Below are 19,990 nucleotides of genomic sequence, written 5' to 3' on the forward strand. Positions count from 1 at the left end.
GAAGCGGGGCAAAGGCTAATAGAGTTTTGCCAAGAGAACACACTGGTTATAGCAAACACCCTCTTCCAACAACACAAGAGAAGACTCCACACATGGACATCACCAGATGGTCAACACCGAAATCAGACTGATTATATTCTTTGCAGCCAAAGATGGAGAATCTCTACACAGTCAGCAAAAACAAGACCGGCAGCTAACTGCGGCTCAGATCATGAACTCCTTATGGCCAAATTCAGACTTAAATTGGAGAAAGTAGGGAAAACCACTAGGCCACTCAGGTATCACCTAAATCAAATCCCGTATGACTATACAGTGGAAGTGAGAAATAGACTTAAGGGACTAGATCTGATAGACAGAGTGCCTGATGAACCATGGATAGCAGACTGTTGTACATGAGGCAGGGATCAAGAATATCCCCATAGGAAAGAAATGCAAAAAAGAAAAATGGCTGTCTGAGGAGGCCTTACAAATAGCTGTGAAAAGAAGAGAAGCGAAAAGCAAAGGAGAAAAGGAAAGATAGTCCTATTTGAATGCAGAGTTCCAAAGAATAGTAAGGAGAGATAAGAAAGCCTTCCTCAGCGATCAATGCAAAGAAATAGAGGAAAACAACAGAATGGGAAAGACTAGAGATCTCTTCAACAAAATTAGAGAAACCAAGGGAACATTTCATGCAAAGATGGGTTCGATAAAGGACAGAAATGGTATGGACCTAACAGAAGCAGAAGATATTCAGAAGAGATGGCAAGAATACACAGAAGGAATGTACAGAAAAGATCTTCACGACCCAGATAATCACGATGGTGTGATTTCTCACTTGGAACCAGACATCCTGGAATGTGAAGTCAGGTGGGCCTTAGAAAGCATCACTATGAACAAACCTAGTGGAGGTGATGGAATTGCACTTGACCTATTTCAAATCCTGAAAGATGATGCTGTGAAAGGGCCGCACTCAATACGCCAGCAAATTTGGAAAACTCAGCAGTGGCCACAGGACTGGAAAAGGTCAGTTTTCATTCCAATCCCAAAGAATGCTCAAACAATTGCACTCATCTCACACACTAATAAAGTAATGCTCAAAATTCTCCAAGCAAGGCTTCAGCAATACGTGAACGGTGAACTTCCAGATGTTCAAGCTGGTTTTAGAAAAGGCAGAGGAACCAGAGATCAAATTGCCAACATCGGCTGGATCATAGAAAAAGCAAGAGAGTTCCAGAAAAAACATCTATTTCTGCTTTATTGACTATGCCAAAGCCTTTGACTGTGTGGATCACAATAAACTGTGGAAAATTCTGAAAGAGATGGGAATACCAGACTACCTGACCTACCTCTTGAGAAACCTATACACAGGTCAGGAAGCAACAGTTAGAACTGGACACGGAACAACAGAGTGGTTCCAAATAGGAAAAGGAGTACATCAAGACTGTACACCGTCACCCTGCTTATTGAACTTAAATGCAGAGTATATCATGAGAAATGCTGGGCTGGAAGAAGCACAAGCTGGACTCAAGATTGCTGGAAGAAATATCAATAACCTCAGATATGCAGATGACGCCACCCTTCTTACAGAAAGTGAAGAGGAACTAAAAAGCCTCTTGATGAAAGTCAAAGAGGAGAGTGCAAAAATTCAGAAAATGAAGATCATGGCATCTGGTCCCATCACTTCATGGGAAATAGACGGGGAAACAGTGGGAGCAGTGTCAGACTTTATTTTTCTGGTCTCCAAAATCACTGCAGATGCTGATTGCAGCCATGAAATGAAAAGACGCTTACTCCCTGGAAGGAAAGTTATGACCCACCTAGATAGCATATATAAAAGCAGAGACACTACTTTACCAACAAAGGTCCATCTAAGTCAAGGCTATGCTTTTTCCAGTGATCATGTATGGATGTGAGAGGTGGACTGTGAAGAAAAAAAAAAAAAAAAAAATTGATGCTTTTGAACTGTGATGTTGGAGAAGACTCTTGAGAGTCCCTTGGACTGCAAGGAGATCCAACCAGCCCATCCTGAAGGAGATCAGCTCTGGGTTTTCATTGGAAGGACTGATGCTGAAGCTGAAACTCCAATACTTTGGCCGCCTCATGCGAAGGCTTGACTCACTGGAAAAGACCCTGATGCTGGGAAGGATTGGGGGCAGGAGGAGAAGGGGACGACAGAAGATGAGATGGTTGGATGGCATCACTGACTCGATGGACGTGAATCTGAGTAAACTCCAGGAGTTGGTGATGGACAGGGAGGCCTGGCGTGCTGCGATTCATGGGGTCGCAAAGAGTCAGATACGACTGAGCGACTCAACTGAACCTTCTCATGGGGTAAGCATTATGACAGATGACATCAGAAACCCCAGATGTTCCTCTCCTTACCCCCAATTGACTGCTCTACAAATACTACGACACCCACCAGATTATTTTCTCTACCAAAATGTTCTAGAAAAAAAAAAAAATTATCCCTGGGAGTTTAGAGCACTACTGAAGAACCAAGACATTTAAATTAATCGCTATATTCTGAAATTTGCTTGCCTGATTTCTACATGTATGAATTATCCCTTGGGAAGGGAAATATGAAAGTTTAGACTGTAGTAGAACCTTATTTAGATAGGTTACAAGTACAAACAGGATAAGCTCCTTCTGTTTGTTGAACAGCTAAAGGCAAATGATTGTTTCAATTCGGCTCCTTCGAAGAAACAGGGAGAAAGAGCAAGAGTAAACCTGTAGGGAAATGATCGTGAATGAAAGCCACAAACACACTAAACAGAAAGCCACGATCAAACATGTTCACAACAGAGGCAGAGAGAGATGGACTTAAAGAATAGACACTGAAGGAAAGTATTCTGCAAGGAAAAATTAGGTTAACAGTAAAAAAAAAAAAAAAGAAGCAAAAAAGGAGGGGGAGGAAAAGAAACCAGAGAGAGACATTCCTAGTCAAGTACAAACTTAAGGGAATAAAATAAGCATAATAAGGCTTGTGGAAAAACATGTACTTTTAAAATGTATATACAATAGATCAGTAATACATCAGTATTCTTAAGGATATACTATGAACAAAGCCTCTGTTTTGTATGCTTTTATTAATATATAAATTACACATCTATATTCTGCAAATTTTATGAAAATATCAACATATGTTGTCTATAAAACATATACTTAAGACAGAGGCTTTTGTTCATAATATATCTCTAATATAGCAATCTGTATTACTCCAAAACTTTTTGTTTATAAATACTACCGTATTAGAGTTCAATTTTGCCACTATAAAAAGTGTCATTTGATTAGTCACACATGGTCATCTATCACTACCTGAATGTTGTAAAGTATTCGTTGAGAGAGAGAAAAATTGATTAAGAAATATTCCTAACTATTCACTGGGAAAAAGAACTGGTAATCAAAATTCTGGGGAGAATGTATGGCTTGAAAAGAAACATTTAATGGAACACAAGATGGGGCAAAAAAGGTCAAAAATTTTCACCTAAATTTCTCATCTCACAACCAGTGGACACTGAAAAAAATACTGTAACCTTTCACTTTTCACATATTTCTTATTTATTTCCTTGTTATGCAGGACCCCCTTCCTCAACATAACACAACTGAACTACATTACCTGTCACATTACATAGGATACCGTTTGTCTCTTCATTTATTCACATTCAATAACTATTAACACGGTTCTTACACTCGAGACCTATGCTACATGCTCCAGGAGATGCACAACTGTTTCCTGAACCCCACTAGCTTACACTGACACGGGGCTCTAAGATGAACACTTAAATCACAATAACACTAAAGGTCTGAAATCTGAAGGTTTAGACTCTGACACAGGACACGGGGTAGGTCTTTTTAAAAATACAATAGAAAAAAACTCCCGAGTTGCAAGTTTTATCTCGCGGTTATTAAAAGTCTCTGCTTCTATGAAGTGAAAGTCGATCAGTCGTGTCAGAATCTTTGCAACTCCATGGACTCTACGGTCCATGGAATTCTCCAAGCCAGAATACTGGAGTGGGTAGCTGTTCTCCAGGGGATATTCCCAACCCAGGGATCGAACCCAGGTCTCCACCATTGTAGGCAGATTCTTGACTGTCTTGAGTATTGCACTGTGAGTATTGCAAAAGTCATGTCCTTATGGTTTAAAATTCACAGTAAGAGTCTTTATCCTTGACCAAAATTCATAGTTCCTTCATTGTGGGAAAGCTTTTCCAATACAATTTTCCTGTCACTCTATTTTCCAGCCCATTGTTTTCTTCACCCCACCTTCATTATTCACCAAAGTTAAAAATGAGAAAAAAAAAACCAACCAGTCATATTTCTATAAAGTAGTTTGCTCTGAAGAACGTTCCATTATAAACATAAAACAGTGAGAGGGACACCATTGCTGAATTTAAGAGTAAATACTACATGAAGCTAAATTCAGAGTACGGAAACTGATTTCACAGGAGTGCACTGTACCTTGGTCTCAAAATCTAAGACTTCATCATCTGACGGAGGCCATGAGTCAGCACCAGGTTTGTTGGAAAACCTTTAGAGCATAAACATACAACAAAAATGAGTGAGTTCATTTCTTTAAATGAAGGGAAAAAAAGCAAATGAAAGTTTGGCTATCTATGCAGTAAACGAAGTTTCTTGACATAATTAAAATTTGGCCTCTGTTTTCAAGCAATTTTTTTTTTTTTTTTTGATGCGGACCATTTTTACAGTCTTTATTGACTTTGTTGCCATGTTGCTTCTGTCTTATGTTTTGGCTCTTTGATCCCAAGGCATGTGGGATCTCAGTTCCTCTGACTGGAGATTGAAAGCACACCACCGGCATTGGAAGAAGTCTTATTAACCATCTTAACCACTGCACCCCCAGAGAAGTCTCCAAAAGAGATGTTAGTTACCTATTTCTGCTTCCATCTCTCCCAACCTATGACATATCTAGGGAAGACTCATTCTTAGTTTCCATTAACAAAGACTGACAGCCAATATATTGGGAGAGCCTGAAAATAATATGTTTTCACCAAGTCCTAATAGCTGAACTGAAAATCTAATTGATGGACTGAAATAACTTTTGTTTGCCCAAAGTGGAATAAACCTGATGACTTAAAGCAGAAGGATATGCTGTTCCTTCTCCATTGTCTGTCCCTGGTTCAGAGACTAATCTGTGTCCATCAAAAATGGCAGTCTTGGTCCTTCAGCAGGGGAATCACTTATGGAGAAGGCCCCCTTCCTCCCTTTACTGTAAAGGGGATACAGGAGTCCCCCGCAATGTCTAAAACTGAAAATGGACACAAGTCAAAGAACTAATTTATATGTTTCACGTATATGCTACCCGGGTACTTCTCAATTTCTGCTGAGGGACACGAGAGTGGATGCTGGAGTCAGGCAGGCCAGCTGTCAAATCACAGGTCAACTCATTTTAACCTTGGAATCATGGGTCAATTCATCAACCTCCCCGAACCACAGTTGCCTGATTAAGTAAAGCAGGACACAGTGATTTACGACGCTGCTCTGGTGACTCCATGAGGTCACAGACGTTGCGCACATGATGCAGTCTCTGACCCAGAGCAGGACGCTCAGCAAACAGTAGCTTCTCTTCTCTGTGTGTTCTCCTAGTGACACACACAAGTTTAAAAATCCGTCAAATCCTACCTGCTTAAAGAGTCTTCTTCAGAACTCGTATCCACTAGTGAAGAAAAAAGGAAGACACATTTTAAATCAACAAAAGAAAAATACAGACTATTAAAACCTCAAGACTGATGTTTTGTTTAAAAGTATTCCTTTGGAACCACACCTGGAGACCACACTAGAGGGAACAGTGATTGTACTATACTCATGGGCCATTAATGCCTGAGAACCACTCCTCTCCTTCATGGTCATCAAAGGCAGAACAGAAAAAGAAAGAACTGCTGATACAAGGACCATAATGCTAACCAACCTCTAGGAGACTGACAGAAAATGATACTACACCGTTAATAGAATCAGTACTATAAACTGACAATAGCACACTTGGACAGCACAGGATTTCCGGACTTCCATCCCCTGGAGCAGTGAACAGAGCCTGCAGGTGTCTTGCTGGGACATAACACAAATCCTCCGGCTCTTCCGTTCAGGATGAAAATGCCCTATCACAAGGAAGCGTGGTCTACAGGTGCCGAACTTCAGAGCGTGGTAAAACATAGGAAACAAAGTCTTCCTGGCCCTCTTGCCAAATGCAAGAGAAGTATGAAAGATGTAGTGATTCCAGGTTTAGCAAGGATAATCTCTTGACAGGGAGGTGGGGGAGGGTAAATGGGTAAAGGGGGTCAACTGGGTGGTGAGGATGGGGACTGGACTTGTAGTGGTGAGCATGCCGCAGGGTACACGGAGGCTGAGCATTTTTAATGTTTTAAATATCTATGTGTACATACTAATAAATGTGAAAAGGATAATCTCTTGAGACTGTCACCTTCCATTGTTCAAGAGTATCTGGACCACCTAGAGCAGGATGGTCCAAACAGTGCTGTGTTCTACTGAGGGCTATCATTACATCAATCCTCCCCATTATATGGCAAAGGTTGGCAGAAATCATGCTTTTTCAGCTTGGAAGGCATTCGTCATCAGACCCTAAGCTGATGAACAAGGGGAGGGAGGGAAGCAGAGAGGAAGCTATGGACTCTGGTGCTGTTGGACAACGTTTCACGCGTGTCGTCATGATCTGATGCTGGAGGGATGACTCACGTGCAGTGACTCCACGGGGAGGGGAGCGCTGCAACCTCGAGCCTGGAGGGCAGGGGCAGTGACTTTTACATGTCTGCACCCTGTGACATCAGAACAAGGCTTAGGACACAAAAGACACTGGAAAGTTATCTCTTTGGTGAACAAATAAACAAACAAACAAGAATGTCTTCTTTGAAAAGTCTGTTTCAAAAACTGTAGAAATTAACCAGGGACAACTCTATTCTATTCTGAGCATACTGAAGACCAAGACTCTGTGTCATCTCTGTATCTCCTCTAACGTGTAAAACCAACCTAGAGAAGTTCTTTGGTCGATGCTGTTGCTGTTTAGTCACTGAGTCGTGTCTGCCTCTCTGTGACCCGATGGACTGTAGCTCACCAGGCTCTTCTGTCCATGGGACTCCCCAGGCAAGAATACTGGAGTGGGTTGCCATTTCCTTCTCCAGGAGCTCTTCCCGATCCAGGGCTGGAACCCGTACCTCTGGCATTGGCAGGCGGATTCCTTACTGCTGAGCCCCCTGGGAAGCCCCCTTTGATTAGACAGAGGTGAACTAGGTTTCAAGGTGTTCTCAGACAGCTTGTACAGTGTGCTAGATGCCACATCGAGGGGACATGGTGGTGTTTTTGCTCATGTGAAGTGTGTTGGTTCTTTTATTAGAATCTGCGGAGTCCCAAGTTGATCTATTTGAAAATCTATTATGATCATCTTTTAAATAATGGCAACAGAACATGGTGTTCTTACAAAACTATACTATCATGACAAGTATCCAACACACAGAAGAAAACATCTGGTTCTAATGAAGTCAACCTATCTCACTCTTTTTGGATCTGTGAGGAATAAAATTGGTAATAGAGACCTTGTTGACACAATAGGCAAAATAACCGGTGCTTCTCAACTAGGCATCGCTTTTCTGAGCTGTACTATTGGAAGGTATCTTCCGAAAGTAATCTCTTCCTGGTATGCTGCACACTGGTTCAGCACTGCAGCTCTTCTTGTTTATCACTTCTTATCCTACCAGGAAGGGACTGTTGAGGTTCCCAGTTTAAACGATGGTAACTTTTTTAATGAGACCAATCACTCACTACACAGTAAGTAATAACTACTCATTCACTAAATGCAAACTATCTGTAAAAATTAAAGCTCCACTTTTATAAGAAGTCAATTTGCTATAATAGGATTACAGATGAAATATATATCATACTAACTTAAACATTTTTTGTAATGTACATAAAAATCTAATACAGGATTTTAGGGGCTGTAATTAAACACATGGAATGCTTTTCAGACAATACTGTCTCTGATGTTAAATTACCTACAATTAACTTCTTTAACAATTCTGAAGACTAGACTATTAAGAAATTCATTTAACAACACACATGCAATTTACACTAATTTTATCATAGTTCTTTGATTATTGAAATTTCCTCACTCCTACTTTATCTATGGTAGAATCACCAAGAGTAATTCATTATTATCAGATGACGTACCTGGGTTGCTCTTTTCGGGAGGAGTTTTAGGCCTCTTTTCTTTATATTCAGAGATCAGTTGGCAAATGCTATGTGTTAAAAATGTGATAAATAATATTTTAACACTAATAGGAAAAAAAGCTACCAACTATGTTAAATTCTTAGATTATTTCAGACAATGTCAGCGATAATATCAAAACTACAATTGTCCCATACATTTCAAGTTTCTAAGTTCCACCAAGTTTTATTTAGCATGTATTTAAAGGAGAAAGAAAAGGAAGATGAAGTAGTCATGAACTGAGGGCAATAGAGCTCAGCAGATTAACTAGATTTAGCTTGGCATATGAAAACTCTTTCCAACTCGCAAATCCTAGCTCTGTAACCAACTGCTCTTTGTTCCGAGAGAATTGCTTCTCTTGAGTTCAAAGTCATCCTCTACACAACTGGGATCTTACTGCCTTATTTCACAAGGGGATTAAGAGGAGGTAATGAGATAATATATCCCCAAAATGCTTGCAGAAACAGTCAAAGAATGGAATAATTTGCTCTTGAACGTTATTGTTGGAACTACTTTGGAATTCCAAGTAAACCAATGTGTGTTTTCTTATATGTTTAGCATTCAAGGGTCTCAGGAAACTGTTATTAATTATGGTGATTAGTGTTCTCTGTGCTTTGTGATTTAGGGAATCTCAGCTCTTATATAATTTGTACCTACATTTATTTATAAAATATGAACTCACTACATTAGGTAACATAATTATCCCCCATTATTGCAGCTAATCACACCAAGCACAGAAAACTAATCACAATCAAGACCTGGCCTGGACCACTACTCTCTCTTCTCTACCTGCTCAAACTCTCAACCAGCAGATCCTTCTGACAATGATGCTTAATCTCCATGTTCATCTCTGAGTCACGTGGAAGACATAACCCTACTCTTACAGTGGATACTGGCAAGTCCCAGGCAGGGCTTACCTCTCTGAATTCCTCTCTGAACTAACTTACTTGAGATTTAAGGAGTTCTGGTGAATGGGTTCCTGGTGAGGCAGACTCAGAAAACGTTTACGGTTGAGGCAGATAAATCCTTTGGAAGATTTTCATTATTGCAGGAAACAGATCCCATGAGGGGGCCAACCCTCCATGTAACTATGGAATCTCAGGCAAGCTGACACCCACTACTCTGGGAAGGATGACAGGGAACCTATGACCTAAGGAAAGGTGCCCCACAGGATAGAAGCTGCCTGCACCGAACAGAAAACTCTCACTGGTCATGTAACAAGTGACAGTTAAAATTCTTTTTGGCGGCAGTTTAGTGATCATGGGCATTTTAATGTGGACACTTACATATTAAAACCACTCAGAGCAGCATATTCTTCTGCAGTCCGTCCAAAGACATCTTGAGAAAAGACGTCAGCACCTCGCTGCAGGAGAAGGCTGACGACACTCATAGACTCGTAACTGACAGCAAGGATGAGGGCGGTTCTACAACAACAGAGAGACGACGTCACCCTCAGGAAGCTGAGTGAACTCACAGAAACAGCTCGTTTGATGTGCTTTACCAAGGTAACATCTTGCCCTCCCGTGAAGAACTGACCATTTACACGCTCAAGTGTACATCCTTGTAAATGACCTCCAAGGCTAAAACGAAGCGACGGAAAAGCAGCCTCCTGTCCCACTGTGATGGCACATAGCAGCACTTAGTATTTCAGAAGTCCCTGATGGGGACTTTCCTGGTGGACCAGGGGCTGTGACTCCAGGCTCCCAAGGCAGGGGGCCCAGGTTCCATCCCTGGACAGGGAACTTCATCCCACATGCTGCAACTGAGAGTTCCCACGACTAAGACCCCACGCAGTCAAATAAATAAATGCTTTTCAAAAATAATATCAAAGTCCTTGATGGACAAGAAACTGTGCTGAGGTCACTTATCTGAGGCAGGTGACTATTTAAGGAACGAATCCCCCATTTCCTCCTTAGTCTGATATATTATGCTTCAAAATCAGCTAGAGGGTGGGTTAAGCAAAGGCTATTTGTTGGCTTAAAACAAAAATATTAACAATAATGGAAATAAAAATTTCCAAATAAAAAAACCGTGGCACTTAATGATGTGGACAAGCATGTGCTCTTCACTAAATGAAATACTATGTATACGCACAGCCACCTTTGAAGGGCGCATTACTATTTGCCCTTTTGTATCAGGAAACTTATTTGCTGATGATAAGTAATGTGCCCAAGGTCATAACCCTAATAGGGAGGAAAGCTAGGAGCTGAACCCAGTCTGAATCTAAAGCCCATCATTTTCATCTGTATCATCCACCTCTGACTTATCTCTGTTGAAGCAACTGTTTATCCAATTAAACCTATCATTCTTCCTTCTACCTTCACTTAAAATGAAAACATCAAAATGTACTAGAAATAAAAAGGGATAAAAACTGATGAGCCCACAGTATCTGGTGACAGTGATTACTAACCACTTTTTCTTGTTGTTTAGTCACTAAACTGTGAAGGACTCTTCTGCAATCTAATAACATCAGTATTTTTCAAAGAAAGTAATTGAAAGCAAAGAGTCACCCAAAAAACAAAATCAAGTCCTTTATGTTTAGTATGCATCTTTTAAGGAAAAATATACACGAAGTAGAGGTTAAACAATCATTATAAAAGAATTAAGAAATTCGATACTGTCATAAGGTAAACTAAAAAGCAGAATCCATATTGTATAAAGCTAATGAAACTAGTATGAAATCCCTCAGCTCCTACAAGATCAACCAGAAAAAAGAACAGGTTGCATATGACATCACTCAGTATTATAAAGGAATATGAATCCTGCTATATATCTCTGCTATATAGTTTTTCACGAATCCCAGTCAGAATAATTGGTTTTCTACCCAACTGATGAAGTGTTGATCAGAAATGAAACCTTATTAATTTAATCTTTATCTTGATGTTAGCACCCAAGAACAGCACTAAGGTTTTTAAAAAGAAAAAGAACAACTGTACCTTTTCATCTTATCAACCGCGTGTACATTTGCTTCTTTCTTTACTAAAAATTCCACCATTTGCTGTTTCCTTTCTCTTATGGCCAATAATAGTGGTGTGAGGTCATCCTGTAAAACAGGAAAAACCATTTCGAATGTACCCAGTTAACCTATTTCTAAACTGAACTGAAAATCATGCAATAGATTCTCTGAACTTAAACATATAATTCAGAAAGCAAATAAACGGGAGCCCCTCCTCCTCTTCCCCCGGCGCACCTTCTATCTCTTCAAGATGCTCCTCCTCCTGGCCTTCCCTGGGGGCCCAGGGGCTAAGATTTGAGCTCCCAAGCAGGGGGTCCAGGTTCCATCCCTGGTCAGGGAACTAGAGCCCAAGTGCCGAAACTCAAGATCCCACCTGCCACAACTAGACCCAGTGCAGCCAAATACGTCTTTTGAAAAGGGAAAGAATAAAATGCTCCTCCTCTCCCTCTTCCAAAGATGAACCACAGAGTCATTCTCTAAAACTCACTTTCAACATTTACTGGTTCCAAGGATCTTTGCTTCTATCATAGTATCTATCAGGAATATTGCAGTATTTACTTGCTCTATTACTAGTCTCAACACTCCTCCAGAGAGAATCAATTAGCTACTTGATTTCATAGCTGCATATTTTAGGAACAATGCTGAGGCAGGAATACATCATCTTATCTGTAGCATGCATAACCTATCCAAGGATGACCAAGAGTAACCTCATGAGGTTTACAGACATTCCAATGGGAATGTTATCCTCTACATGAACATGCAAAGAGAAAGGTTGTTTTCTTTTCTTCCACAAAAACCAACTGTGGGCACCATGTTTCTCGGCTTTCTCAGCAAAGTCTCTTGAAATTTAATCTTATTCATTCTCCTTTGCTTGTTCCTTCCCCCGCCCTTAAGTTAAACTGACAGGTCAGCATTAGCTAGATGCGGTTTCATGCAGAACAACACCGCTTATCTTCAAAGACCTTTCTTGACGGCTCTCATGTGATGACCTCCAGACCTCCAGGGAGAAGCTTCCTTAATCCCAGAGTTCTGGTCTCTGTCTTGATTTACGGCTCTTAGTGAAGGATTTCAAGGTAAGTTACCAATAAATATGCACTCAGCATTTTCTCGGGGAGTTGCTCTTCCGTGAACTCTCCCCACGCTCTCTCTCATAATCCTGTGTGTCTGGGAGACTCATTCAGGGTGAAACCGCCACAACCAACTTAAAAATTCTAATTTGAAAAATTCAATCCCATCCTTAAGAGATTCTTTTAAAATATGGAATCAATTATAGATTAATTAGACTGTCTTTAAAACTTCGAAATAGTTATCAAAATAAACTATAAATCAAGAATTGGAAACTCAAATGCTTATGGAGGGGGAAACCTGGTGACCTAAGTGAAAAAGCCAGGTGAGGCTGGCAAACCCGCAAACACACGCCCCATACAGAAGGGGAGGCCTCCACATGCAGACCAAACAGTAGAATGGGCTCAAGGGGGACCAGATTTGGGTCTCTGAGAAGCCTGAAACGCAGACATCAGCATGAGTTTGCTAAATTTTAAATGTTGACTCAGCTTGTGGAGGTAGGTAAGCTAAACATAACCAAGGACCACATTTGGTCTGTAGCCCATTTGTGCTTTTACATTTTGCTGTTTCCAAACAGGTGGGTATAAAGCAAATATTTGTATGTGAAAGCTTTCCTTTCTTGAGTATCATGTGTTTCACAAGAAAAGTGGGTCTCAATATGTAATAAAAATTGCTACTGACTCATACTTTTATTAAAATAAATTTAAAAAACAAGACTCAAAATTCCCACTTGAAGAATGTTTCCACTGCTTGTTAAAACTACAATCTCTTTCTAGAATTCTCTCAGATTATTAACCAAATGGTTAGTGAGTTCCTAAGACTGCTGAAACTAAATGATTCAAACAATCCCCATCTGGACGGACTACATGGGTTTTGATGTTTAAAGCTGTCCTCTCGCTTATGCCAGGGCTCAGCAAATCTAACAGACACACTGCAAGAGTCTGTCCTGCTGACACCAAAAGAAGGCTCATGAATTACTGTTACCGCAGTCAGAAAAACCCTGCTGGTAACAAACATCTGTTGACCTAATGACCTGGTTGGTAACAGAAGGTATAAAATTCTTAAAGGGTCAGACTCTACAGATGAAGTGACTTGGCCATGAGCAAATCTCTAAAGACTCTTGGAGTGTCACTGAATAATTAGTGGTTGGAAGAAAAAGGAGTTATATCACTCAAGCCAATAGATATTGCCAAAAATGTTCCTTTTAACTTCTCAATCACAGAGGCAGAGGAAAAAGTCAGGCTAATATTGCTGCAAAGGAGGGAGCTGATGGAAGTAGCTAGCATTGGCCAAACTCCAACTCTTCTATAGATTACTTGTTTTTGAGATAGGTGCACTAGAAATTATACTTAATCACTCCATAGTTCTTCACCAAGGATCCTATCAGAATCTCAAGGAAATATTTCTAAATACACAAGTCCAGGCCGTCCTCGATTTATTCCATCAAAATCTTCAGGGAACAGCCTAGGTTTGTACATTTTTTTATAAACTTTCCCAACGGATTGTGGTTTTCACCAGTACAATCTAGCTGAGAATTAGCCCAGCAAACATTCCAGTCTCATCTCTAACCCACATGGCCAATCCCTTCTCTTACTTGAGGATTTGAAGAAAAAAGAAAAGTGTAAGAGGCAAGAGTCATCAAAACAGAATTAAATTTTCCTGGGTAAATAATGGTAGAACAGGGACTAATAAACACAAAAGGCAACCTGATCTCATTGTTTATAAACCCCTTCCTTTCCATCAAGACCTTCTAGATTGAGAGCAGAGTCTAGACTCTTATCTAACTGGCTGTTTCTGCCAGAATAGGATAATATTTCTGTTCAATATTTGTTCTTCTCTCTTCTTTCCCACTTAATCACCACCTTTTCACTGCTGATCTGATTTCTGCAGAGTCTTTCTAAAACTGATACCTAGGCAAGTCTCCAACTCATTCAATCTCTTTCTCAAAATAACAACTATTATACCTGAAACTGAAAAGCACCTTACCAAAATATATAAACTGAAGGGGGAAAACAACAAAACCAAAACCTCAGGACTTCTGTGGTGGTTCAATGGCTGGGTCTCAGCGCTCACAGTGTAGGGGGTCTGGGTTCGATCCCCGGTCAGGGAACTAGACCCTGCATGCTGAAACTAAGACCTAGCACAGCCAAATACACATTAAAAACAAAACAAAACAAAACAAAAACCCTCTTCTTGGCATTTCCCCAACTGCCAAAATTCCAGCCTGATCTGTGTTTTTCAGCTGCTCGCTCCTTTTCCTTTCCTTTTAGCCTCTGAAGCCTTGGGCAATGAGAGAGAAATCATTTTTATATAAATCATTTCTTCATAAAATTGGAATGTGTTAACAACAGCAACATTTCTATTATGTTGTCAAATGCTTGTTTGAGTTTTAAGACAAAGTCTACTTCTCCTAGGCAAATTTTGCATTACTGTGTTATTTTAGACTAATTAGAAAAAATTTTTTTTTTCAGTAAGGGAAAAATACTTGGAAAAAGTTTTACCTTTAACAATTGCTGTGTTATCACAGATATCTGCCATAAACACAAAAAAGAACCCTTTGCCCTCTAATGCTTCTTGAGCAATATCGTGATTTAAAGTGACATCTTAGACAATCAAGTGTTTTCAAAATATTTTCACTCAGGGAAGGCTGGAGCTTCCAAACAAGGGAAACTGCGCCCAGCTGTGAGAGTGGGGAGCTCTCTCTGCAGCTCCTGGCGGGGCTGCAGCCACAGGAGAAAGAGCAGGAGGGGCAGCTTCACCACCACCAGCTCCCCACACTCAGCTGCAGCCCCGCCGAGCAGCCCCCCAGGGCTGAGTGTGGGAGACCCGAGGTGTGCACCTGGCGAACCAAGTGGTCACCAGCACAAGTGAACGCCCTGGCTGGTGTCAAACGTGACCTGACCCACTTCACCGGATCTCAGAACAGGGGTCCTGGAGGGCTCAGGGCTCCAGGCCTGCTGCCTCCCTGGCCCACTTGCACCCCCCAGCTCCCCCTGCTGGGCACTGGTTCTCCTTCCTCCTACCCCCATCCCTCCCCCAGCAGCTGTGCCCATTCCCTGAGCCCCTGGAAGCAGCCACCCACCACGTCACTTCACTCTCCCCAGGCCTTCATTCTTTGTAGGACTTGAGCCTACCACCCATTCCTGAGCACTTTCTAGTGGGAAAATCTTCCTTCTGGGGTAGAAGGTGGCTGAGAGAGACAGCGTTGCCCTTTCTGTGGGCTCTGACATGTTCCACCCAACCCCTGACTTGGCTTTGGAGTTGTTTCCATGGTAACAGGGCCTGCTGGACACTACTCAGTCTACCTATTTACATCCTGTTATCAAAAAAACACTACAGTTTAGAAAAATGCTTTGCCAATATTTTGTCAATAAAGTTAGTTGAGCTATACCTCGTTCCTGGCTTCTATATTGGCGTCATAGGAAAGCAGCTTTGCTGCGAGTGATATATTCTGGCAAAAGACAGCGTGGTGGAGCGCGGTGTTGCCATTGGCGTCCGTGAGGTTCGGGTCGGCGCCGTGCTCCAGCAGGAGAGTCGCGCACTCCTCCTCTTGGCATTCTACGGCCTGTCAGCGTTGTGCCAAGAAACAAGAGTGTGAGTTCTAGGAATTCAAAGGAAATAGCCCACAAGTTCACCAGTTCCCTCTATTTCAACGAGATCAACTCATTGTTAGTCTCAGTGGTTAAATCACACCCGTCTCATGTGCACACGGCTCGCTGCCCCGCACCTTCATCAGCGCGGTCCTGTTTTCACTGTCACAGAGGTTAAGCAGGCATCTTCTCTCCAGGAGGAGGGCCACCACCGCGGGATGGCCATTGGCACAGGCCAAGTGGAGCGCAGTCCTACGAAAGCAAGACAAGTTCTTAGGAAAATGTAGTGTAACTGTTTCAGAACAAACAACTCTTGGTGTGATTGAAAACACTCAACAGCATAGTACTCGTATGCCTCTAGAACAAATATTTCACTTTCTTCTGGAGAAAGAGCAGGATATTATTCGTTTAGCTCCTCTTGTTGCCGCTACTGCTGCTAAGTCGCTTCAGTCGGGTCCAGTTCTGTGCGACCCCATAGACGGCAGCCCACCAGGCTCCGCCGTCCCTGGGATTCTCCAGGCGAGAACACTGGAGTGGGTTTAGCTCCTCTTACACAGTAATGAAAGAACAGGCTACTTGAATAGAATGCGCGAGACCTTGAGATTCAGCTCAACTGGAGTTTAAATTTGACTTTGTCACTTATTAGCTGTCGCTCACCCTCTCTGTACCTCAATTTCCTCACCAACAAAATGGAGAGAGAGGAGTGGTTATCTCATAGGACAGCACTGCGATGCTTAAATGAGACCCATGCACAGGGTTTAGAACTGTTCCCGGCACAGATAACAGCTAGTAATTGTTAGATTATATTATCATACTTACTACTACTACTACTATCTTACAAGGACAACATCTGAATGAAGTCAAAGGACATTACGCCTCCTTTGCAGATATGTTTAGAGGATTAGAGACAACATTGTACTTCAATGATTCTAATATGCTCATTTTCTCACATTTTAACGTCTCTGACATTGGAATATAATTTATAATTCACAGACATTACAACTGTAAATTGTAGCATTTTTGTTTGTTCATTTCTCGTCTTTCCGGTTGTCTAATCACCATGAGGGGTTTTCGTCTAAGTTTCTTTAGAGATGATGCATATTATATATTATTATATAATACAGGTGCACAACACAGTGATCCCCAACTGTGAACAGTTACACCGCATTTAAAGTGACTATAAAATATTAACCATATTTCCCATGTTGGACAATATATCCTTGTAGCTTGCATGATTTTAGTTCCCTCACCAGAGATCGAACCCTGGGCCCAGAGCAGTGAGTCTTAACCACTGGACGGCCAGGAAATTCCCAAGATTCCCTTGACTTCTGAAAAGGCTGAAAGTTGTCACGGGATACCATTCCTCACAAAAAATTCTAAGTTAAATTGAAAGTGACAAATTATTTTTATCTGTGCCACATTCCTACGAATGCCAGAAAGACAAGCCCTGTCTGCTCATCCGACTTCCCTACAGACAGCTTGCTCTACAGACATTTTTAAATTTGGGGGGTTGCTAAATCAACTTTCAGATTTCTGGTTTTCTTCTTTTTCTTTTTTGGTGCCGAAACCCAGGAAACTCCACAATTCTTGCCTTTGAAATCACTCTTAGACAGGTCCTTGGGGTGGGATATATGTATATTCCCAACCGATTTATGATGTTGTACAGCAGAAACCAACACAACATTGGAAAGCAATTACCATCTAATTAAAAAAATATTAAGGTTAATAACCAGTAGAACTAGAAAAAAAAGAAGGTCTTTGTCAGTATGCAAAAAATGTATAAATAGGAATTTCAGTTGTCTTCTGGTACTTTTCTCACTCTGTGTTTAAAATTTTTGATCCATACTCCATTTGAAACTTTTTGGTGAGATAAAAAAATCTAGTTACTTTTATCTAAATAGTTACCAGGTTATTTCTACACCATCTACACATAATTTATCTTTTCTGATAGAAAATGTCATCCAGCAAATTTTGATATCTAAAAGGGCAAATCTTTGCCTCCTACACAAAACTTTTAATTTCATCACAACAATTAAAGACAGCATGTCTAACCCCAAATCTTTAAAACCACGATCTGTTTCTTTAGTTTAAACATGGAAAGACCATATACCCTAGGAAAATGTCCTCCTCTTCAAGGACACAGCCAGCTTCCTACTTCAAAGCTGTCTTCTAAGGTCCTTCAGCAAGGAACATATACACAGAAGTGTACACTGATATAAAACAGATATTGCATTGTATCTGAAGAATTTTTAATCCAGAAGTTGACCTGCCATGGAGATTATTTTCTCACTATGCAGTTTTCTGTAATATGTAACATTATGGTATAAAAATGTGTCCATTAAAAATAAGATGCCGACAACATCAAAAATCTGTCCACTGCCAATATCCACAATGGATGATCAATGGGAAGAAGAGTTTTCATAAATCACAAGAGAAAAACAATGTGAGAGCTAGGGAGTTCCAGAAGATTTCTTGAGGGCTATAGAACTTGAGAGCTCTTACTCAAGAGGAGATCATGTTAATGCATGCATAACAACAAATGAAGAGGAGGAAGAGGAAGAAGGAAAAAAAGATGCTATTCATGTTTTATTTCAGTTCTGTGATTACTGACGTTCAGTTAAATAACTTTAAAACGACCAGTAAAGTGCTCTATGAGGGGAATTATTAGCAGGTCCGAAAGTAACTAAGGCTTTTGCAGCCTATCAAGTCTGTGGGGCGCTGGATCCAACAAAGGTGTCTGTGAGCTTTGGAGGGGAAACTCACAGGAGGGACCCCTGCCAGGCCCTTCCTCCCCGCTTACCTGTTCCTCTTGTCCTTCTCGTTCAAGCCATTCTCTCCAAGCAACAGGACCTGCTGCACTTTAGCTACGTTGCCTACGCTGGCAGCTTTGTGAATCTTTCGGAGGTCCTTGTCTCGGATGTGGTACCAGGGCTGGAAGCTGGTTTTATGATGACCTCTGTCTCTCCCCAGGCTGATGGAGGAGCCGAAGGGTGACACGCCCTTCTTACTCCTGAAGCCAAAAAGCTTCTTCATCGCAGAGCCTACAGGCTCCAAACACACCTCAACTCCCCCTCGGCTCTTCGCAGTCCCCTAAACCCAACACGAGCACTAGAGGTAAGCCAGAGCCGTCCCGCCACAACCTCCCAGCTGGGAAGCTCAACGGTTTGGAATCTTGCATCCCAGAATGATCGTCGCTAAGTGACGCCTCTAAACACATTGCCCGTGTGCCAGAATGCCCAGTGTGCATGTGCAAGAACTGGAAATGCATTTTTTGAAAGAAACAAACAATATCAATAAACCCTTAACTAAGGTAAGAAGGAAAGAGAGGAAACTGAAAGAAACAGAAAGGAAAGCGACATTACAACAGATACCTTAGAAGTAAAGAAGCATAATCATAAGGGACCATTATTATTGATGAACAATTGCAAACTGGAAAACATAGATAAATTCTGAAAAACATACAATCTGTCAAGACTAAAACAAGAAAAAGTAGAAAAACTCAACACTCCAATAAGAAATAAAGAGATTCAAATATTAATTAAAAAAAAAAAAACTTCCCCAAAGCTAAAAGCTTAGGACCAAATGGATTCAGAGAGCAAATCTACCAACATTCAAGTAAGAAGTAAAAGTAAGACTATGCTGAAAAAACACTTGACCAAATTCACAACCCATTCATGATTTTAAAAAAATACAGTAAAATAGAAATATCCTCAACACAATAAAGGCCATTTATAAAAAGCATGAAAAGTGAAAGTGATAGTCGCTCAGTCGTGTCTGACTCTTTGCTAAGGCATGGACTGTACACGCCATGGAATTCTCTAGGCCAGAATATTGGAATGGGTAGCCTTTCCCTTCTCCAGGGGACCTTTCCAACCCAGAGATAGAACCCAGGTCTTTCGCATTGCAGGCAGATTCTTTACCAGCTGAGCACCAAGCAATCCCAGGAACACTGGAGTGGGTAGCCGATCCCTTCTCCAGTAGATCTTCCTGACCCAGGAATCGAACCGGAGTCTCCTGCATTGCAGGTGGATTCTTTACCAACTGAGTTAACAGGGAAGCTAGCCTACTTGGGGAAACAGCGTCTGATAGGAGGAAAAGCAGGGACCAAGAAGCTTTGACCAGGATGGCTGCCGTCTTTAAAAACAAAAACCCCCTCTGTCCTGTGACTGA

General features: G+C 41.2%; 3 protein-coding genes across 4 annotated transcripts in view; all 3 read right to left on the minus strand.

Annotated features, from left to right (window-relative positions):
• LOC122447854 (ankyrin repeat domain-containing protein 26-like) overlaps positions 1–19,597 on the minus strand; it is a 234,494-nt gene extending 214,897 nt beyond the window's left edge. The window contains exon 1 of the mRNA XM_043478536.1: positions 18,621–19,597. Within this exon, the coding sequence (XP_043334471.1) occupies positions 18,621–18,853 (233 nt within the window). The 5' untranslated portion in view covers positions 18,854–19,597. The remainder of the gene's footprint in view (positions 1–18,620) is intronic.
• LOC122447855 (ankyrin repeat domain-containing protein 26-like) overlaps positions 1–19,990 on the minus strand; it is a 933,540-nt gene that overhangs the window by 363,311 nt on the left and 550,239 nt on the right. The window lies entirely within an intron of this gene.
• Positions 1–19,990, minus strand: part of LOC122447884 (POTE ankyrin domain family member A-like) — a 312,070-nt gene that overhangs the window by 120,415 nt on the left and 171,665 nt on the right. The gene's annotated exons all lie outside the window — the stretch shown is intronic.

Source organism: Cervus canadensis, chromosome 10 (assembly GCF_019320065.1).
Source record: "Cervus canadensis isolate Bull #8, Minnesota chromosome 10, ASM1932006v1, whole genome shotgun sequence".
In the NCBI taxonomy this organism is placed as follows: Eukaryota; Metazoa; Chordata; class Mammalia; order Artiodactyla; family Cervidae; genus Cervus; species Cervus canadensis.